General features: G+C 36.0%; 1 protein-coding gene, 2 long non-coding RNA genes and 1 pseudogene across 8 annotated transcripts in view; 2 read left to right on the top strand and 2 right to left on the bottom strand.

Annotated features, from left to right (window-relative positions):
- The window catches only part of LOC148935632 (uncharacterized), a 136,116-nt gene extending 130,052 nt beyond the window's left edge, over window positions 1–6,064 (bottom strand). The window contains exons 1-3 of one of the 3 annotated variants that reach the window (XR_016140246.1): window positions 5,224–6,064; window positions 4,782–4,938; window positions 4,507–4,665 (exon numbers count right to left, since the gene is read on the bottom strand). This is a non-coding gene — a long non-coding RNA (uncharacterized LOC148935632). Of the gene's footprint in view, window positions 1–4,506; window positions 4,684–4,781; window positions 4,939–5,223 lie in introns of all 3 variants that reach the window. The other 2 variants (XR_016140247.1, XR_016140245.1) reach the window with 2 other exon arrangements.
- LOC105423790 (transmembrane protein 114) overlaps window positions 1–23,591 on the top strand; it is a 517,194-nt gene that overhangs the window by 200,217 nt on the left and 293,386 nt on the right. For 2 of the 4 annotated variants that reach the window (XM_089081259.1, XM_089081255.1), the window contains exon 4: window positions 16,309–16,585. The exons of the other annotated variants lie outside the window; for them this stretch is intronic. In XM_089081259.1, the coding sequence (XP_088937385.1) occupies window positions 16,520–16,585 (66 nt within the window). In that variant the 5' untranslated portion in view covers window positions 16,309–16,519. The remainder of the gene's footprint in view (window positions 1–16,308; window positions 16,586–23,591) is intronic. 4 annotated transcript variants of the gene reach the window in all.
- Window positions 18,118–18,817, bottom strand: LOC148935631 (uncharacterized; annotated as a pseudogene).
- On the top strand, window positions 18,866–20,590 carry LOC148935630 (uncharacterized). The gene is made up of 4 exons (XR_016140240.1): window positions 18,866–20,083; window positions 20,170–20,238; window positions 20,320–20,385; window positions 20,495–20,590. It is a non-coding gene; the product is annotated as an uncharacterized LOC148935630 (long non-coding RNA).

Here is a 23,591-nt window from a genome sequence, read left to right as displayed (position 1 = left end):
TGAGGAATGCGCACTGGCCTGAGAAACGCTGATCGCTACGCACATATGCGCGCTTATTCGTCACTTTTCTGATCCACTGTAAAAACTACTCGTTGCACGCAATTTTGTTAAAGGAAAAAGTTGTTTCTTTTAGCATAGAGAATCACGTAGTGTACTCCAAATGCGGGAGTTTTGAGACACTCTGTATATATATATATATATATATATATATATATATATATATATCCCATATACATATATCCCATGTGGAACCTCAGACCTCAGATATATATATATATATATATATATATACACATACGCTGTCTCCACGCATACACATTTAATACGAAGCGAAGTTCCAGATGGGGTTACAATTTTTCACAATAATTTTTAACTATCATTGTGATACGAGTTGAGTTAGATTAGATTTTGGCAGTGGAGTAGGAGGGGGGAGGAGGGGACGGAACGCACTGTTTCCAGGGATATACTTTTTAACACAAAACAAGGTCCCACATAGGTTTATACTTTCTACGCACGATTGAACTCAAATGTATACGTCGAGAGACGACTAAAATCTTTTGATTGTTACTCAGGATGATGACCTTGACATATATTGACTTATATTCAAATCCGTGAGGTCATCCAATTTATGCAGTTTTATCTTGATTTTATACGCTTGATTATGCCTTATTGCCCTTCTAATATTAATTACCTTTTATGATTATAACTTTTTAACGAAGGACATCCGACGGATAAAACTTTTTTAAGATCATTCAGAATCATGACATTGACAACATATATCAAGGTCAAGACCATTGGAGGATAGTCCTCTATTCTACATTTTTATCAAAGTAAAAAATACTACTAAAAAATACTACTAAGCAGTAATAAAAACAGTACATTCAATATGATCAATTTTAACATTGTCAATCGGAACGGTGATTGAGACAGTGATCAATCGGGATGGTGGTCAATCTGGATGGTGGTCAATCGCAACGTGGCCAATCGCAACGTGGTCAACTGGGACTGTAGTCAATATTAAAGTGAACAAACAGGTGTTACTCAAATCCTTATCGATTCAATACGCGCCACGGGCGCAAATGCCTCTTCAAAGTTCATACCCGGACGTTGAGCAAATCCTCGTGTCACGATTCGGGCTTTTCGCCTTTCGAGCGTCTCGTTCACATTGAATTTGTTTCGCAAAACTATCCTACCGGTCTCGCCCTCAGGACGGTCTACGTCATTTTTTAGAATGGACTCCAATTCTGCCGCGATGCCTTTGTTCCATTCATAGGCACTTGGGCCTTTAATCGTTTTCTCGATGGAGATTTCGATCAATTGTGCGAGTTCTACTTGATCGAGCCGCGCGTCATTTGGTTCAGCCGAATGATATACTTTCTTCGGTCTCCCCCTGAGACCGATACTGTGATCTGCCACGATCCCTTCTGGTCGTTCCGCTCTTCCTTTGTTTGATATCGTCGCGCTCCGTCGAGTATTCCAATTGGTTTCTGATTTCGTCATCCGGGGTTATGGGTCAATCCCAGATGATATCGTTCCGTCGCGCGAGAATTTTACGTCTCTTATGTTCTCGATACCTCTTTTATTTGATAACCAAACGCGGAATCCCTTTGTCGCGTCGGATTAACCAACAAAAAAACCTCTTTTTGTTTTTGATTCGAACTTTTCCTTATTCGGTTCTTGGTTCAGTATCATGACTTCACTTCCAAAGGTGATCGACGTCAGGGATTTCACATTTTTCAAACGGTGTTCTCTGTTGGGACAATTGATTGCATATATAATTCGCTGTGTTGATTGCCTCGGTCCAGATGTGGGTTGACGCGATTACAATAAAAACATCGAGCAATAAAAACATCATATAAACATCGAGCAATGTCGAGAAGTGTACGGTTCTTCCGCGACGTCACTCTATTCCGGAGTGTATGATACAGTAAATCTTTATGCAATTCTCTTTTCTCGAAGGAATGCATCGAAGGTTTCGTTGCGGTACTCCTTTCCATTGTTGGTTTGCTAAAATTTTATTTTCCTTCCAGTTTGATTTTCCGCTAGCGTCTTGAATTCTTTGAAGACTTGAAAAATTTTGACTTTGTTCCGCAAAAAACGTATCTCATATATGCGTGCGTTGATGAAAGTAACAAAATACTTTGATTTCTTGAGAGATTCCGTTTGCATCGATCCGCAAACATCCGAATGGACAATCTCTTGGTTGACCATACGGATTTCTTTAGAAATGGTGATCGTATCATTTTTCCTTCGACGTAAATTTCGCACGAAGTTGTTGCTTGGATTTGCTCGGGCTCTAGTTCCTTCGTACATTTTATTAGATCTCAGTACATTTTATTAGATCTCAGAAGTTTAAGTGTCCCATTCTTCTACGTTTCCGTTCGTGATAAGTCATCTTCCACGTCGATATTCCACGCGGCATGTGTATTTTCCCTTATGTTTATCGTCCGCAGAAGGTACAAATCGCGATTGTCACGGCTCTCATCACGATACAATGCTGAGTGTCAATGATCGAAGCACCACTGTTTTCGAAGACCACTTGAATCGTTTTTCGCAGATCTTACCGATAAAAGATTAGCTCGCAATTCGGAAATGTAGACATGTAGAATTTCATTCAAATTCACATTTTTTATTGTTCCTTTTATGCACGCCATTACGCGCATCGAATCTCGACCTTTTTACCTTTATTAATGAGTTATTCGCGAGATTTACCTTACCAACCACAGATCATGTATTGAATCGAAATCGTCTTTATTATCGTACTTATACGCCGTACACTGCTGTCCACGTACCACATACTCACGGATTTCGCGCGAATCTTCACTTCGTCGATCGCCTCGAAACTCACTGCGTTCACGTGCGGAATTTCCGCAATGTGGAATTGCACATAAGTTGGAGTCATTCAGTACATTAGTCGAAGTTCCTTAAGGATTCAGTTTCATATTTCGCCGTCTTGTGCCCGACTTTTTTTGCACCGGTGGCACTTATATACTTATGACACTTGAACAGGTCTTTCTGTGACAATATCTTTGTTTCGTACTTTTAACCTTGTTCCGATCGTTTCACTGTCTTGTTCTTCTTGTATCCTTTCTTTACGAATAACGCGTTCACTAAACCGTCATAATTCTTGTGCTTTCTTGCCTCGCTCTCTCCCAATATTTTCACCCTAAAAGTCTTCGGCGACTATCGCACAATATGTCGTGCGATTCGATTGTACAACAAAAATTCTCAATGATGCGGGAAGGCTGCAGTAGCATCACCAATAACAAATCACTGTTAATCTCAACTTTCATCTCTCCACCGTGAAATGAAAAATTTAGAGAGGTGATTGTATCGTTTTCGTGTTCTTCCATATAATAATATATGAGCCTCTTGATGAGTATTGTCTTCCGCGCTGGTCTTGACGACTATATAGCTAGCAACTTTTGTCACAATTGGTGCGAGGTCTTGCATTCCTTGATTAACTTCAGTTCTGAGCTCTTTATTGCGAGAATTATATCTTCGGACGAGAATTATATCGCTCAGGTCTTTCCTCAAGTTCCCATTGTCTGACCGCATCTAACGATCTTTCGTCTCCGATAATGATTTCGGATTTTGTGTTTCGTCCATACGCGAATTCCCATCCGACACTTTTGACCAGCAATAATTGCATTTGAATTTTCCACGTGTCGAAATTGTCTCGGTCTAATAGCTCGATTCGCACGGAACTCGACGATGCCATTTCTATTATCGTTACGCGGCAAGTTATTCTAATCACACTTTTTGGTTCAATGTTCGCCTGGGCCCATAACTTGTTGCGAGGCTCAGACACAGTAGATATAAAAAGAAAAAGAACCAAAATAATGATATTCGAGTCTGAGACAACCAAAAAGAAAATAATCGTTTCACTGCATACGGAAAAGCAATCTCTTCGAGTCAACGACGCGTGCTCGATCAAACCTAACTGGCGAAAAACGAAAAAGGAAAACTGTAGTAATAAAAAACTGTTTCTTCTCGTATATAAAAGATATCGCTCGCTCGGATCGGTGTTTGTGCAGTCCGGCGATTATCCGTGAATCGCTGTTGCTCCAACAGATACGTACCACTTAGATTTTATTTCTTTAAAATAAAAGATATTGTCAGTTAGATTCTATTTTTTAACTTGGTACAACAGCTTCTTTTTTTTTAAGTGCGTCTCTATACTTGACACCCTTTTTTTACCTTTTTTTAAAAGGTAATTTTTTAATGATATCATGCATCTTGTAGTGTTTACATTAACATAAATATTAATAAAGGTAAAAATGTAATATCATTATTAAATAAAATAAATATACAATTATTATATATAATTACTATATTAATTATAAATATATAATTACTATATATCAATATACGGTAAATTGTATACAAATCATTAAATTTGGTACATTAAGTCCTTTCATATCATTCATGTGTCTTCTAAACATTGATAAGTTTTACGTAAACTTGCAAAAGAAAAAGAGTAAAATATTTAAAATATATAAATACCTGTTATAATTTTTTATCTATTTCTCTTCGTTATAAGTACATTTTTTCAATCTCATGATGTTCATGACATTCATCTCGTTCAAACAAATTTAAGTCATAATTTAAGTCATGACTGCGTCATGATCGCTCATCAACTGATTGACTTCTCATAATATTTTCCTTCAATTAAATAAAATACTGTAAGTACGAAAGAATAAGATATCAAGTATATAAAAAATGAACATTAAGGAATTGAATATTAGTTATAGAAATTATAACCAATGTGGCAAACTTACATCTTTACTTAACAATCTAACTATATGAAATCTAACAAATGGCAAGCAATGTTCCACGGTTCATTTCTACAATCTTCAAATTTAAAACCTTATCATATTTAAAACATTTCTAATTAAATTCAGGATGTTGCTTTAAAATTTTTTCTTCTTGGATATCCTGAAAATAATGACACGTAATTTTAATACAATATATATTTCTTATTATTTCTTTTATTAATTACATTTCGTTAAGAAGATCATTCTATTTTGTTAATAATTATTAAATATATCTCTTTGATAAATTATTTAAATAAATTATCATAATTGTATTAAATAACTCGAAAGCAACGTTATTAAATAAAATTTTAACAAATACGTAATATATGGCAGAATAAATATGTACATAAATATGTATCTCGATAAAAATATAAATCAGAAATAATAAAAAATTATTAAATTTTACCTACTTATACGAGGATCATTCGATAAGTCAGGTAAATTTTTGCGCCACAATAAACTGTGTAGTATATGGCCAGGAAGTAACATTATTTAAACTGCCTCATACCAAGTGTCAGCTAAAAGTGACGCTTACATGTGGCAGACAGGCGTTGGAAGTGAGCATGGCAGCAGTTGTCGTAAAAATGGAGAAAGACGAATTCCGTGCAGTAATTAAACAATTTTATTTAAAGAAGTGGACGGCTGCGCAGATTAAAACCAAATTGGACGAAGTTTACGGAGACTCTGCACCAGCGTTGAAGACCGTTTATTTTTGCAGGGATCGATAAGTGGACATTGCTCGCGGACGCTCAATGCTCGCGGGCAACAATCGAGCGCACTGAGGCTAGCGTTAGACGGCTAGCGCAATAAAGTGAGGAGAGGGGATAGTAGGAATATCTGTTCGTTGAACGTGCTGTTCAAGGAGTAAAAAAATATTGTGTTGCAAATTCAAACTCAGAAATAAAAATATTAGCATAAATCAATAACTATCTATATTTTAAATAAACATTCTTATAATAATATTAAATGAGCAACTCTTATAACATTTAATTAGTATTTGATTCATAGTTTTCCGATATTATATATCAAGTGTTATCGTTTTGCCACAACTTAAACGAACTATTGCATTCAAATGTGAATCTGTTAACTGTTCGCGTAATCGTGATTTATTTAATTTCATAATAGAAAATAATTGTTCACATGAATATGTAGAATCGAACATACTCATTATTTTTGCAGCACGAGCATATAGTCGAGGAAAACGTTCTTGAGATATATATGAATAAAATTGTACGATGTCAATCATTGTATAAAAACGATTTTTAAGAGTAGTGTTACATTTTAAATCTATTAATTCTAACTATATATCTGCAGGAACATTAATATCAACAGTAACAATATTAATATCAACAGTAAAAGGTGTCATAAAAATAAGTAAGTCTTCTTCTAAAACATGCATTTCCCTAAACCGACAATCGAATTCATTATGTAATAATTGAAGTGAATTTATATATTCTTTATATTGTTTATCTTGAATGTGCATGGCAATAGATAATTGATGGCAATAGATAAATAAATTTGAAAAATGCAATAACCGTCGAGATTGAAATTGATTAATCCATAAATTAAGTTTCATTTTAAAAGATCTAATTTGATCAAACATATGAATAATTAATTTATCTTTGCCTTGTAAAGAGTAATTTAATGTATTTAAATGATTAGTGATATCCACAAGAAAGGCGAGATTGGCAATCCAGGAAGGCTGTGATAGTTCACAGATTTATCTTTCATTTCTAAAAATATAATTATTTCTTTGCTAAATGAAAGAAACGCCGAAGAGTTTTACCTCGATTAAGCCATCGTGTTTCGCAAAACTAGGAGAAGTATAATCTGACTCTAAAGAAGATAAAAATTCACGAAATTGACGATGATTCAATCCAGTAGTTCTAATAAAATTTACAACTTTGATTACAATTTTCATTACGTCATACTTCAAAGATTTTGCACATAATGTTTCTTGGATGGATGATACAATGGATCGAATGTATTTCTTGTTTTGATTGTACTAGTTTAGATTTTAAATGCCCTACGAAGTCCATATTCTGTTCAATCATTGCTGCAGCACCATCAGTAGCAACTGAAGTTAATTTATCCTAAGATAGATTTATGTTTTCTATTGCTTCTTCAATGTTAAACAATATATCTTCTCCAGTCGTAGTACTTTTCAGAAGTATTATATTTAAAAGTTCTTCAATAATAGAGGTTGCTATCCACACGAATAAAACTATCCACGAATAAAAATTGCCAATTGTGCAGTATCAACGATATCAGTCATATATAATCAATAAAAATTGCCAATTGTCGCTCGAGATCTTCAGCTAATTTTTCAATGCGACGTACTTCATTCGGGAGGAGAACTAATTGATTTAAATTTATTAATATCATTAGGATATATTGTTTCTGCGGCAATTTCTAAACATTGTTTGACAAATGGACCAATGTTAAATGGACATGATTCGCGTGCAATAAGATGAGCAATTTTGTAACTGGCATACAATACAAGTTTACTTAATTCCGATTCTTCTTCTTGTATTAGAATAATGTCTTTATTAAATATAATGTACCTGATAAAAAATTTTTTATGTAAAAACATGTTACGTATATATATATATATATATATACGTAAATGTACATAATGTACATAACGTACATAAATATATTTTTTACAAAAAATTAAGTTTGAAGGAATAAAAAAAATTGTCCATATATAATCATATATATTCTTTCAATCATAAATATACATGATTATATATGAGTGATGTTTTCTCATTTCTTTTACTCGTAAAAAAAACAATGCAAAATTATTCATTCTTTTAATTATTTTTTATGTAAACTATTGAGAAAACAGATTGCGACGAAGCTAGATTTTAGTTTATATATTATTCTAAATTATAATATTTAAATTTCGATTAAACATCGATATACTCCTTCTGCTAAATTGCGAACACTCGCGAAACACCCCCCAATTAATAGAATCCTCGATATTTCCTCGATATTTACAATATCTTCCTTACATGAAATGTGTACAACGAAAAATATTATCTCATACTAAGAATCGAACCTGGCACTCCCACTTTCCGGGCAGGCAACAAATTTTTTATATTTTCTGATTATTATTATTTTTTTTATATCAAACAAAAATTTTACAAAGGAAGGAAACTAATATGAACATATATGGACATATCTCTCTCTCTCTCTCTCTCTCTCTATATATATATATATATATATTTATACATGTTTATATGCATATATGTCCTTATACAAAAAATTTTTTATCGGGTATAATTAAATATAATGAATTAAATTAAAACTGACTACAGTAAAAAACGCATATTTTATATTATAATAGTATATTATAAAATGTATATTATAAAAATTATTTTATTGTTGGAAACAGCTGATTTTAAATCGTGCAAAAGTTGAATTCGCTCCGAACCTTCTATCTTGTCATAAGTGGCTCCATGTTTTGTGTTATGTCTTTCGACATTATATTTCTTTGAATTTATAATGGTTCCACAAATCAAACATTGCACTTGATTATTATGCTTGATTATGAATCACTTCTCTTCCCATAAAGAACTATCCAAACTTGAACTTAAGATTCTTTTCCTATTTTAATTATTCATTACAAACGTTAAATTATATAAGATCGCAAATGTGTCTGACTGTTCTTGACAAGAGACAATTTGATTATACTCTTGCTTAGTTATCGTTTTTCTTTTATTTTGAGCGTTTATTTTGCAGATTAATGTTCAGTAGATGTTTATTTCGAAATTGTTAGAAGTCTTCCTTGCGGAAAAAGATTATTCTTCTGGATTTAAAAATATAATTTTAAAGCGCTAAGTTCTGTTAAACGTAATATATATATTCATAATTTTATGATTGTATTGTAAGTTTATATTTTAATACATTGTTGTTGTTTATATTATTATTTTATTTCTTTGTTATATTTAAATTTTCGTTAAATATATTTAAATGTATTAATTACACAATTTTTAATTTAGCACAAATTTTGACAACTTACAATATTTAAAAATAGAGAGCATTTTAATTAAAATTTTCCTTTAATGAATACTTATTATTATTATTATTATTAGGATAATCAAAACATGGTAGGACATATTTCTTTATTTGACTAATAAAAAAATTAACTAGATATAAGTTGAATTCATAAGAATTTATATATTTTAAGTCCTATATATTACAATATATTTTTGCATATTTCATTTTTAAACTGTTTAGCTAAACTGTTATAAAAAATTTTTATGAGGTTACAAAGATTCAAATACTAGTAGTTTAAGACTATACTATCGTTTACATATACACGCAACGCTATTTTTGTAAGTCTGAAATGCGATACCTTTATCCTAAGGTACTAAAAATATTAAATACGCTCCTGAGATGTGCACAACAGGCGGGCACTCACGGGCGCCCAATTTCAGCGTTTTGCCGATCCCTGGATTAATGAATTCAAAAGAGGTCGGACATCAATCAAAGATGAAGCGCGCCCCGGACGTCCAGTTGAAGTCACTACGCTAGAAATGATTGAAAAAATCCATCGTATCGTCATAGAAGATCGCCGAATAAAGGTGTGTGACATAGCTGAGATTGTAGGCATCTCAGTAGATAGGGTGCATAATATCCTGCACAAAGAATTAGAAATGAAAAGCTTTGTGCACAATGGGTGCCGCGATTGCTGACCATCGATCAAAAACGCACACGAAAAGACACTTCTCAGCAGTGTTTGTCGATGTTTAAGCACAATCCACAAGACTTTTGACGTCGATTCGAGACCATAGACGAGATTTGGATCCATCATTATACACCCGAGTCAAAACAGCAGTCGAAGCAGTGGACAGCGCCTGATAAATGTACGCCGAAAAAGGCGAAGACTGTTTTGTTGGCTGGGAAGATAATGGCCACTGTTTTTTGGAATTCCTAAGGAATCATCTTCATTGACTACTTATAGAAGGATCAAACAGTCATAGAAGCATATTATTCTACATTTCTAAATCTTTGTACGAAGAGCTGCAAACGAAACTGCCGAGATTGGCGCGCAAAAAAATCATCTTTCACCATGACAATGCTCCGGTTCATACCTCCACAGTCGCAATGGCAAAATTGCATGAATTAAGATTTGAATTACTGCCCCATCCACCTTATTCTCCTGATTTGGCCACTTGTGACTTCTTTCTATTCCCAAACCTCACGATCTGATTCGGGGGAAAGAAATTTTCGTCCAATAAGGAGGTCATCGCTGCTGTAGGTGCATATTTTGAAGGCCTCGAGACTTCTTACTTTTCCGAAGGGATAAAAAAATTGGAACACCGCTGGACTAAGTGTATAGAACTCCAAGAAGACTACGTCGAAAAGTGAAAAAGAATTTTCCGGAAAATGATTTTATTGCTTTTTTACCTGACTTATCGAACGACCGTCGTACATTGATCCTAAAATAATTATTTCAAGGGAGTAGAAACGATTGTATAAATAATGATGCCTTAACATATCAAATTTAATGATTTGATGATTTTGTAATATATAATTAAGTATACGAATATGAACCTAGATAATATAAATAAAGTAATAAAAAGCTATGATTATATTTTTATCAGTTTATATTTTTATCAGTTTTATCAGTTTCAGTATATTTTCATAAAAATCGTAAAATAAACAAATACTAAAATTAGTTAAAATTATATGATTACAAAGATACGAACACTAAGAAGTTAAGTTTAAATGTTAAAATGTAAAACGGTAATATTTACAATACATGTTTTTTATATTTTTATTAATACATTTAATACATTTCATTTAATACATTTCACATTAATACATTTCATTTAAAAAATCATTCTGTTTTGTTAATAATTATTAAATATATATTTTTGATAAATTATTTAAATTAAATAAAATTTTAACAAATACGTAATGTATGGCAGTAGTATGTACATTAATATGTATCTCGATAAAAATATAAATCAAAAATAATAAAAAGTTATTCGATTTTTATTTGTTTACATATTGATCCTAAAATATGTCAGAATTATATTAATTTTTACTAGTACATGTACATAAAAATCAGAATCTAATTATTCCAAAGGAATTAAAAATGTTCGTATAAATAATGATGCTTTAAAAGGACCTAATATATTAAATTTAATGATATGATGATTTTGTAGTATATAATTATAAATATCTAAAAAGTGATAAAAAGATATTGTTATATTTTTATTTGTTTATATATTTTTATAAAAATGAAATAAAAATTGAACGACTACGAAGACAGTTACGAACAAGGGATGCTAGTTAGGATGTTAAGTTGAAATATTATATGTAAAATATATACTTTTATATAAAGCGGTAATATTTATAAGCGGTATTATCTATATACCCATTTTAAGCCATAATGTTAATCTCACCATTAATTTAGAGTTTCATTCATATAGACATTCAATGTATTTGGTAGGCAAGAACTAGAAAAGTCTAATTGAGAGAACAGTATTGTCGCGTTCGCGGCGTTACTTCCCGTGATCGCGATACTCGGCGGAGCGCTTTCGGAAAAGAAGAACACTGTTTTAGGAAAGACTCGCTCTTTATTAAACCAACGGTACAGAAACGCGTCCGGCCACCGCGAAATCTGGCCGTCAAATCTATAAAACAGTCGGAGAACGACGCGTTGCCAAGGGCCGATCCTCTATTCAAACTCTTATCGATTGATATTGATTATCTTTTAGCAGCGCCGAACGGAATACCGCACGGCCGCAACACTGCCCCCCTCTTCATAAAATTGTCGTCCCGACAATTCTTCCTCTTTCAAGAACTTCCTCTTAGGAAAAGACTTCTGGGCTCCTGGCGACTTCCTGCCCTACCCTGGGCTACTGCCTCAGGTTACCGGGCGCCGCTACTTCCAATCCCAGTCTTCTCTACTCTTCAGAAGAATCTTGTTCTTGAAATTCTCGCGCGTTTCACTCTTCGTCTTGAGCTTTGCGCACTTCTCTCTTCTATTTTTCGGGCAAAGTGGGGGTAATCGTCGTGGACCCTTTCGTCTTTCTAAAAGACACACTAAGCCCCTGCCTCGGCATTCGCCCATCGTCCCCCGGAAAAACCACGACTCGGAAAATCGGGGGCGAGGCAGACTTCTTTTCAGTTTGAAACACGAGCTTGAAGATCTTGCTTGGTGCTCAGGCTCGAGGATCTCCCCATGACGGAAGGAAGCTTAAAGAAAGATAAAAGAGAACACAGTAACTCAAAACAATTAACAAGAAATAAAAGTAATGTCGAAATTGGAAAACCGGGCCCCGAAAACCTCTTCTTAAAATTCTTCAGGATTGCTCTTATAATTCGAGCAATCTTTAACCTCTTTAAAATCAAAATTTCTCCGCTCTTTTAAACAATTCTCCCTAATAATTTTAATAGCCAAAGCCCTTTCTACCGCGACCCTCAAAGACGTTAACCCTTCTAGCTGCAATGTCTGTTTAACATTCACATCAGACAATGCAACTACAAATTGAGAACAAGCAATTTTGTCACGAATTCCAGGAGAACATTCAGGATAAGCTAATTGAGATAAACACTCGATATCCGAGCCTAATGCAGCTAAATCTTCTCCGAATTTCTGTTTTCGATTCGTAAATTGATAATAATAATTTTGCGAGGATAAATTTTCTCCAAAACGTAGCTCTAAACGCGCGACCAAATTTTTAAATTGAGAGTTCTCAAAATCCGTGCCCCCTTCCAAAATCGCACGCGCTTTTCCTCGGAGACATGACGCTAATACGACAGCCTTCTCTGCGTTTCCCAAATTATTCGCCCGCGCAATTAAATTAAACTGCGTAAGATATTCGCGCAACGGAACACTACCGTCGTACATATCGGGCTTAAGTTTCAAGTCGGAATTAAAATTTGAAAAAGGAAATGACTGGCCTGATATCGGACGTTACGAAATCTCTTCCTGCGGACCGGGCATTGAAAATGTTTCCGTCTCTCGACGAGCGCGCTCCTCCCTCAGAGAGCGAAGCTCCTCCAGCGTTAAGCGAAGAATCTCCTCCAAGTTCGGAGACGCCTCCGGCCGTTCCGCTCGAGTACAGGCCCTTTTTCTCGCAGAGATCACTCTCCGACCTTTCGCCTCTTCCTGTCCAGTCCCCATCTCTTCTGTTTGTCGCTCCGCCATTATCTCTCACACACACACACACACACACGAATCGAAAAATTCGATCCCGGACGAGCCCCCAAAATTGTCGCGTTCACGGCGTTACTTCCCGTGATCGCGATACTCGGCGGAGCGCTTTCGGAAAAGAAGAACACTGTTTTAGGAAAGACTCGCTCTTTATTAAACCAACGGTACAGAAACGCGTCCGGCCACCGCGAAATCTGGCCGTCAAATCTATAAAACAGTCGGAGAACGACGCGTTGCCAAGGGCCGATCCTCTATTCAAACTCTTATCGATTGATATTGATTATCTTTTAGCAGCGCCGAACGGAATACCGCACGGCCGCAACAGTATTACTTCAAATAATTATATCATTAAATTTGGTATATTAAGTACTTTCAAGGCATCATTCATATCGTTTCTAAATATGTCTCTTCTAAGTATTGATAAATTTTGCGTAAACCTATAAGAGAATAAGATATTAAAATATTTAAAGAAATCAAAATAAATTAGAACACATATTATAATTTTTTTATCTATTTCTTCTTCTTTTGTCAGCAAATTTTTTTCAGTTCTTATTCATTAAATTTCCATTCAGTTCATTCATTAAATTCAATTTATTAACTTTTAATGAATATTTTTTCTTTAACTTAAGATTTGTTGGAGTATTTCATGTTGCTTTACAATTTTTTTTCTGATAATCCTGAAAATGTATGATATATAATTTTGGAACAAATACAATATATTTTTTATATTTTTATTATATATATATATATATATATTATATATAATTATATAATATAATTATATATATATATTATATATATATATATATTATATATATATATATAAAATAAAAATATAAAAAATATATTGTATTTGTTCCAAAATTACATATATCATGCATTTTCAGGATTATCAGAAAAAAAATTGTAAAGCAACATGAAATATATATATATATATATATATGTATATATATATACAATAAGTTTCGTTAAGAAAATAATTCGATTTTATTAATAATTATTAAATAATTATTAAATATATCTTTTTTGGATATATTGTGTAAACAAATATATCATAATATGGTATTACACCACAATCTGTTTAGACCATAGTTTTTGAACACTTATAGTTTTGATTATTGGAGATACGTAAAAGGATACAATAGTATTTAAATTGCTTCTTAGAACTTATCTGCAAAACAATAGATTATAATGCACAAACATCAGTCACTTATACTTCGAAACAAACTTTATCACAAACTGTCATCAAACTTGCCGCGAAATTCAACATCATTGACCGCCAATCGGATGTGCAGAAAAAGAGCAAGCATACTATCTCGTTCACTCTTTCGTTTTTTTTATTTTTTTACTCTCGTTATGCATATACATCACTGCGGAGTGGAGGGTGGATTCTCGCGTTGAGGTTGTGACCCCTCGCGGAGATCGGACATCCCGATCCCACAACTTTAGAATGAATTCAGGATTACTGAGCATACTCGGTTGACTAATGCTCCAGTACTTGGAAGATGGTGGATCTTTCGGACGCGCTGTCATATCGGGGAAGGTCCCGATATTCAGCGGAGGAATTCGGTGGCAGCGGAATCGGACTAAGCGAATTTTGTATGTTGGGGAGGCCCCCAGTAGCTTACTGCGTGCCGTGGAAGAACTTGGTGATGGTTCGGCCTGGCCAAGCTAACTTGATGCATTGGGAAGGTATCTCAGGTTTTCTGCGGGTTCGGATTCAGATCGATTCTGCTGAGACATGCTCTCGCGAATGCAGAACAGGATGATTTCTGAAGAGCGATATCTCTTTATATTCGAGATCGACCTCAGTATTTTTCGGTCGGATCAGTCAGGTTGATCGATTTCGGGGAGGCGAAATTTTTCATCTTCTTCCACAGGAGTGGAAAAAAGGAAATCGAGTAATTGATTTTTTGAGATAGATAAGGAATAGGAGCGGGGATAAATCGGAATAGGAGAGGAATTCGGTGATGAGGTGTCGACATGGAGCGAAGTTGGTTTTACCGCTTGTAGACGTGATGTCGCGCGGTGCGGGGCGCTCGCTCGCTTCGTGGCGCAGTGTCGGTGCGGCGCGGGGAGATGTTCGAAGATGTGGCGTGGTGCGGTGCAGGGCATGTTAGCGCTCGTAGACGCGGAATGTAGCGCGGTGCGGGAGGAATATCACGAAACACGCGTCGATTCGCGGTATTCCTTCGCCTATTTTCCGAATATTCAGAGCACGTATTTGAATTAAAAATTCAACGCATTTGGATTAAAAATAGGCCTAAAACGCTTTTTTGCGACTACTGCCGCACTCCGCCTGATGATTGACGGTCCCTGACTGGTGGTCGGACAAGGGAAAATCGGAACGGGAACGAAGCGGAGGAATGCGCTCCATTACAGATTAACAGGTTTATTTCGACTAATTTCGGCTTTTTAGATAATAATACGATTCTCGCTGTTATTAATTACGACTGCCCAATGTTAGCGATTAAGCATTTGTTTTTATTGTATTTCGCAGTGTCTCATTTCAGTGCATTATGGCTCTAAATCGGATATATGATACACACGTATAATAGCACGCGTCTTTGGTTCGCGCTTGGCTTAGAAATTTGTAATCTTGCATTTCCGGCATAGCGCAAAACGGTTGCTATGTCGAGACATAAGTTCGAATCTAGTTATAAATAGTCCTTTTTGCTTCAATGAGTTGATTTATTTATTATATATCTTTTATGATGATGATATAACTTTAAAATAATTGTTTCTATTTCTCATCAATTTTTGGCTACATTTAATAGCAAATAGTAATGTATATATTATTATTATTGTTAACAGAATTAAACGATAATGTTGTTATTTCATTTAAACATTTAAAACGGACCCGTCTTTTCGCCGGACAAATTTGTTAATTATTTTTACGCGCGGATTAACTCGCCGGATTAGGCCGGGTTCGGATTGCGAATGATGCGAGGCGAATATTGTTTTAATACTTAGATATTTATTAAAGTCAATTTAATGTACAATAATTACAAACATGGTCATAAAAAAAGAAAATGAATAGAAAGTTGTCGATTATTTACAATGATTAATGCACGTGTATGCAGTGCAACGATGCTACATGTTTTAAAGCGTGAATATTTACAATAAAGAACACAATGATTTTATAAGTATTACTTAAGACACAGATATTTACAAAGAATAATGCAATCGGGTGATTAATGCAATGATATTATAATCGTTGACGGCGCGGATATTTACAATGAACGCGGTCGATTTCGGCGCGGACGCGGATATGAATCGAGTACGGATCTTTGAACGCGGTCGGTTTTGTTGCAGATGCAGGTATGGATCGGATACAGTTCTTAACTGCGAGCGCGATCAGTTTCGGCGCAGACGGGGATACGGATCGCGTATAATTCTCGAAAGATGTGAAGGTAGCGGCCGAAGAGACAGCCTCTCACTGTCTTTCATGCTCGGCTCTGTGGAACACAGCGATCAGTTACTGCTGACGGAGACGATTGCCTCTACGCTATGTTAGATCGGCGGAATGTGGATGCTGACCGATGCCATCATAACTTCTGATCCAAATAGCGCTACCTCGAGTACTTGTCCGGTTAGCAGAAATAGTGAGCTGCTAAGTAATGGGGGGTCAAAACAAACCCCCACCACTTTCCCACTGGCGCCAGGGGCGTGGCCTCCAGCTATCAAGATAGGGCCTCCACGTGAAAATGGAGCGTTCTGATTGGCTGAGGGGCGGGGCCGGAGATAATTAGGTAATTAATGGTGCGGTTCTGATTGGATTCTCCCATAGTTGCCCACGCGCGTGATTGGATGCTTCCAAAGCTGCCTGGGGTGTGATTGGTTGTCGAAATGCTAGACGAAAAGATAGGGGGGAGGGGGTGAAAGTGTTGGGGCCGTTCGAGGTCCGACAAAATGGCGTGTGCAAAGATGGCGGACACCTGAGGAGAATTTGTTCCGGGGTCTGATCGGGAGTGCGATAAAATGGCGACAAGAAGGATGACGGGATGTTGAAGGGGATATACCTGACCAGCGGATAATGGAATGCGATTTTTATGGTAGGATAGACAGGAGGGGGCGAAGAAAGGAAATTGATTTTTTGTATATGAGGGGAATAAATCGGATTTTTTTCAAGAGGATTCTCGAGGCCTAATAGCTAATGAAACCATTAAAAATTTGTTCCGGGGCTGATTGGGGTCTGATAAAATGACGACTACGACGATGATAGGCGTCTGAAGGAATATACTGATGAGAATGGAATGTAAACTTTATGGTATGATATGGTACGGATGACTTTATGGCTTGGATCGAAGGAAGGAAATTGAGTCTTTGCATTGTTCCGAGGTCGCTCGCGGACTCCGGCAAAATGGCGCCAGCGATAAGAAGGGCGACGAACGTCTGAAGGGAATATGCTCGACTCCGGCTAATGGAAAAAGATTTTTTGCGATACGATACGCAGAACACCCCGAAAGTAGGAATTTACTTTGTATATATGGGAATTTGTTACTTTGTATATATGGGATGTAAATCAAGTTTTTCTTAAGACGAAAGGTTTCTTGACGTCTAAGTGTCGGTCCACAATAAGTATTTAATCTTTAAGCCATAAGAAATTGACCAATCATAGTCGAATATTCTTTTCATATTCGATTATAATTGGTCAATTTTCTACTTCTTAAAGCTTAAATCACCTATTGTGGACCGACACTAATAGCTAGCGAAACTTAAAAATTTATTTCGAGACCGCTCAGGATTCGATAAAGCGACAAAATCTCTGCGACAAAAAAAATGAGAGAAGTCTGAAGGGAATATACTTGATCTGACGAGAATGGAATGCGATAGGAAAACAGGAACGAACAGGTTCGCACTAAATGTTTTTCTAATGAACTCGGAGCTATATGAAGCTCTTATTCTATAACAAACACAATGTCTGAAAAATTTTTTAGATATTTCTAGCTCGAAGTAACGTAGCGAGTTAATTTTTAGGAGTGAAAAGAAAATAAGAGGGGCAAAGACTGGAATTTAAGTTACAAAATCATTAAGTTTATTGTTATATCGTTGTACATATTATATCAATTCATAAATAAAAGTTACAAATTACGATTTGAGAAAATAATACGAAGAATTTCCTTAAATTTGAGAGAAGTTAATTCCACAAATATTATATCGAAATACATATCCAGAAATGTTAAATCGTTTATTTGCATACGTACATTGCGCGCGATTTCGTGATAATTTTCTTTCAAACTGAGTTTTACAATCACTAGCTATGTAATTTTTTGGAAGATTTAATTCTATTTCTTTTATAAGATATTGCGTGCATTTGTTAACATTATCGGTCACGTTTTATAAATGTTTTAAGTGCGCGTCGACACAATATCGATACAATATTTCACAATATTTTTCAATCCGTAAAAAGTACTCTTCTGCATCACAATTGCGATAGCATAGGTTTTACGCCTCTTCGTCGGTGGCTGCGAATCCGTAGTCGATCCTCGATGTTGAATTTCGATATTTTCCATAGTGGCCTCTTCATTTTCTTTATACGCCAGTAATATGGACTGTGATCCATAAGAGGAGGTAAAGTTGATCGCAACATTTTTGACAATGATAGGAACCGATCTCGATTGTTTGCATTTAAATACTCGTCGATAAGCCTTATATTGTTTAGGAATTGTTGCCAGGAATCAGCGTCGAAATAAATTCTTTCTGCATAATTACCGATTAATTTAACCATTGGCACAAAAATTCCTTCGTTTGTCGTTTGCAATTCATCGTGTATTCTTTTCGTGTGAGAGATGTTAAGTCCATACGTTGTCGAGAGCATCATATGGAACTTGTCGTTTCGTTCCTCGTTACAATTTCCCTTATCGTATCGGAATATCGTAGATGTACTTGCGCCTCTCGGAATCGGGGATATTGCTCGGTTCCGGAGTATTACGCTTCTCGGTATCGGGAACAGCTTTTCGGCTCGCCATTGTTCCTGTTTTCTTCTCAAATGTAACTAATAATCACAAGCGTCGAAATGAGAGACTACTTCGGATTTACGAAGTTGAAACTTCGAAGAATGATATTCGAATGAACCGAGGGCTGACGAATTCATCGAGTTCATTGACTTATTTACTAAGAAAAAAGAACTGCGCGCGCAGATGGGCAAATAAAAAATTATAAAATTTAAAAAATTTTTTAAATTAAAAAATTTTAAAAGATTTTAAAATTTAAAAATTTTAAATTGTAAAATTATAAAATCTTTTAAACTTTAGATTTTCTAGACTTTTAAAATTTCTTCGCAAAATATTTTTTAATAAACCTAGAAACTACAAAATAAAAAAGAAGGGAGTTAGAGATGTTTCTTGAGTGGGGAGCTCGTTTTCTTTTAGCTATGTTTTAGCTATGAAAGAATAGAAAAGGTGTAATCTGTATTAAGGAGAATTTTAGCCTGTCCAATGGCGCTGCATTTTTTGCGTGCCACACTCTTTTCGGAGTATACGGGTAAGATTTTCAAAGTATAAATACCGCGCGGAATTATAGAAAAGTCTATTTCCGAGATTATACTTTCTCAGGGTGACTTGGCCGATTTTTACATTACTGCGCCGATTCGTTCGCTGTCTTAATTCTAAAATAGTGAAAAAATGGCACTCTGTGAAAAATTAAGAAGATTTTTTATCGTGTGCGCGAATATCAACCCGATGATAAACGCGAGTGCTTATATTTCATTATTAACAAATGAAGAAGAAACAAATTACATTACATTTGCAAAATTCGTACCGGAGTGTTCGAAAACCCTATTGAGCATTATGTTCAGATTAGGGTATTTCGTGGACAAAAGATTTTTAAACATTGTAAAAGAATATATAACTGGTGCAATGGCTGGTGTGGGGGAGAATGATGCTGGCGGACATATCGCTTATTTTACAAGGAATTACCGGAGGAAGTAAATATTTATTTTTAAAGTAATTGAAATTCGAATATGTAGATATAAAAAATTCTAAATTTAAATATTTTTTAAGCGAGAGATAACATCGCGGTTGTACATCCGTACAACTACGAGGATTGAGACGCCCCGCCCAAGATGAGGCGAAAGGAGTAAACGAGCGTGAGTAAAATAATAGAAAATTGATATAATTGAAAATTTAGATTTCTAAATTTTCAGATTTTTAAATTAAAATATCGAATTTTTAGGACAAGTGCGAATGCGAATAGACGTGCAGCCTGAGGAGGAAGGTATCCCAACGGTTAATCTAGTTTCAGGTAAGAAAATAGCAAATATTGCTTTCAAAATTAGCTCACTGAATATCGAATTCAATTAATAAAAGCTTAATTTTGTTTCAGATGCGGAAGAAAATATCGATGAGGAGCCGACTGTGAGCAAAGCCGACACCGAAATTTACACACCGCGTGAATAATTATTTAAAATAATAAAAGTTATAAAATTCGTATTAGCTAATTCTTGAAAAAAGATAATAATAATAATAATAATAATAATAACACGATGTTTCTTTTTTAGTACAAGCAAACGACCTGGATGAATCCGAATATGGGGAAGAAGAAAATGAGGGAAGGGGAAAACGAAGAAGAACAAGAAGAAGATGTAGATGAAGAAGGAGAAGAAATTGATGAAGAAAGACAAGAAGGAGAAGAAGATGACGATGACGATGACGAAGAAGAAGCCGATGGCGAGGCTGAAGAAAATGAAAACAGGAGAAGAGCCTTTTGAGCAAATATGCGATGAGCTTTTAAAAGAAGAGATCGAGGTTTTCCATCAGTGCGAAACATGGACGGGCTATTCTCCGGAAAATTATGAAGGTAATTTAATGTTATTTTTAAATTTTAAGATAATATTTTATTCTTTCCGATAAATTTATAATTAAATATTTTTTGCTAGATTAATACGCTCTATAAAAACTTTGTAAAAAGTTAAGAGCTGCAGTCGGTTCGCATGGCGGTTACTGCGAAACGTGCAACAAGGGCTTTCGAAACGATAGGGGACATCGTTGCGCAAAAAAATGCCCTCGTTGTCGCGCGTAAATCATGATAGAGAAATAATTAGGTGCGAAGCGTGTAACCGTACGTTTTTCGGTAATTCTTGTTTCGAGTGTCATCGAGCGGAAAAATCATATAACGGGAAATCTCGCGCGAGCATATGTAATTCCGTTAAAATTTGTAGCGACTGCGGGCGATTTATACATGCAAACACGGTACATAAATGCGACACGGTCTTTTGTAAAACATGTCGTTCGTTACAGCCGTCGAATCATCTATGTTTCATGCGACCTCTTGCTCGTAAAGCTAGTGACCTCAGAGGGTACAAGTACCCTGATAATGCGAGCAGAAAAAAAGGTGTGTGAAAATGAAAATAATAACGTTGCGATGAACAAACAAACAAACGGTCGCGTGTCGCGTGTCGCTCTTCGCGTAGCGCAACAAATTTGTGTAGCATGTGCAAACGAAGACGACGGTACGATTCCGATGGTGCGGAATGCGCGAGTTCGTATTGCGTCTCGACCCCGTGAAACAATTTGTCGATTTCGCAACGCGAACGACAAAATGTTTCAAACAAATTATTTGTATCGCGCATAATGCGAAAGTGTTCGACACGCAATTTATCTTAAAATATTTTGTAGAAAATCCAAAGAGCACCCATGAACCGCGCGTTATTTTGAACGGAACAAAAATCGTCGTAATGACGGTCGGACATACGAAGTTTATCGATAGCATTAATTATATACCGATGCGTTTATCCGATTTACCTAAGGCCTTTGGTCTGAGCGATACGTCGAATAAAGGCTGTTTCCCGCACTTATTTAATACTATCGATAACCAATCGTATATAGGATCAATTCCCGATGCTAGATATTATTCTCCCGATCACATGTCGCCGGAAGAACGCGAAAAGTTCCACGCATGGCACGCGAAAATGGTTCGTGAAAATTATATTTTTGACTTTCAACGCGAAATTATCAGATATTGTCGAAACGACGTAGATATCCTTCGACGAGCGTGCATGAGTTTTAGAAAAATATTTTTAGAACGTGGAAACGTGTGTCCGTTTGAGGAATGTACGACTATCGCTTCCACATGCATGAGAGTTTTCGTAAAAACTTTTTGTATGAGGAGGAAATAGGAGTCATTCTGTCGGGCGGTTACAGAAACGTTGACAGGCAATCGCACAAAGCTCTGCAGTGGATGGAACGCGAACTCGGACATCTCATTATCTACGCGGGGCGAGACCGCGAATATAAAGTCGATGGCACACCCATTGATGGATATTACGAAACGGTTACGGAAAATGAGTTACGACGCTGGGTGCTACAATTTCACGGTTGTTTCTGGCATGGGTGCCCTTCGTGTTTTAAAGTAAATCGCGATAGTACGCTTTTCGCGATACGATCGACGCGCGCTACGAACGGACGCTCGCGATGTCATGGTGCCTTCATAAACGCGGTTACCATGTGATGGAGAATTGAGAGTGCTCCTTCGACCGAGAAATTTTGAATAATAGAGAAATGCAGAATTTTCTTAAGGATCATCCGTTGATAAAGAACACTCCTCTCGATCCTCGCGAAACGTTTTATGGTGGAAGAACGGGAAATATCGTCACGCGATACAAAGTTTCAGGTACGGAAAAAATACGATACGTCGACGTATGTTCTCTATATCCTTTCGTATTGAAAACCGGCGTTTTCCCGATCGGGCATCCTAAAATTTACGTAGGACAAGAGTGTTCTTCGTTAAGGGTATCACCAAATTATAATTTCAACTCGGTTGAAGGTCTCGTGCGATGTAAAGTACTCCCACCACATGATCTCTTTCATCCGGTACTATCGTATCGCGTACAAGGTAAATTATTGTTTGCGTTATGTCGGAATTGCTGCGAAACGTTCTCACAAGTTCAGTGTACTCACGAGAGCCCGGTGGATCGAGAATTCGAAGGTACCTGGATATCTTGTGAATTACGCAAAGCCGTCGAGAAGGGTTATCTCGTGACGCATGTGAGCGAAATTTGGGAATATAAAGTCGCGCGATACGATAGCGATACTCGTCAAGGCAGACTGTTTGCCGAATATATTAATACCTTTTTGCAATTAAAACAAGAAGCGAGCGGCTGGCCGAGCGAATGTAGGGAAGACGCTGACGATGATGCTAAGGAGCGTTACCTTCGGGAATATGAGGAAACCGAGGGTATCACACTCGACAGGCGAAACATCGCACGCAATCCCGGTTTATGTTCGATCGCTAAGCTTTGTTTAAATTTATTTTGGAGAAAATTCGGTCAATGATCCAATTTGCTGAATACCGAAATTATAAAATCTCACCACCAATTTATGACTTTGCTTACGAGTCCTGAGCATGAGATAACCGATATATTACCCGTAAATGACGAGGTAATATATGTTTCGTGGCGACTCCGAAAAGAGGCGGTCGTGCATTCTCCGCTTACGAACGTTGTGATCGCGGCATACACAACGGCGCAAGCACGATTAAAATTGTACAGTTACTTAGAATTATTGGATAAACGGATTTTATATTACGACACGGATTCGTGTATATATATTAATACCGGCGATCAGAATGAGTATGAACCGCGTACGGGGAATTTCCTG

Source organism: Pogonomyrmex barbatus, unplaced genomic scaffold (assembly GCF_055798465.1).
Source record: "Pogonomyrmex barbatus isolate J1 unplaced genomic scaffold, ASM5579846v1 scaffold4, whole genome shotgun sequence".
In the NCBI taxonomy this organism is placed as follows: domain Eukaryota; kingdom Metazoa; phylum Arthropoda; class Insecta; order Hymenoptera; family Formicidae; genus Pogonomyrmex; species Pogonomyrmex barbatus.
Note: the sequence above shows the minus strand (reverse complement) of the source record. Positions and strands in the feature narration are given on the sequence as shown.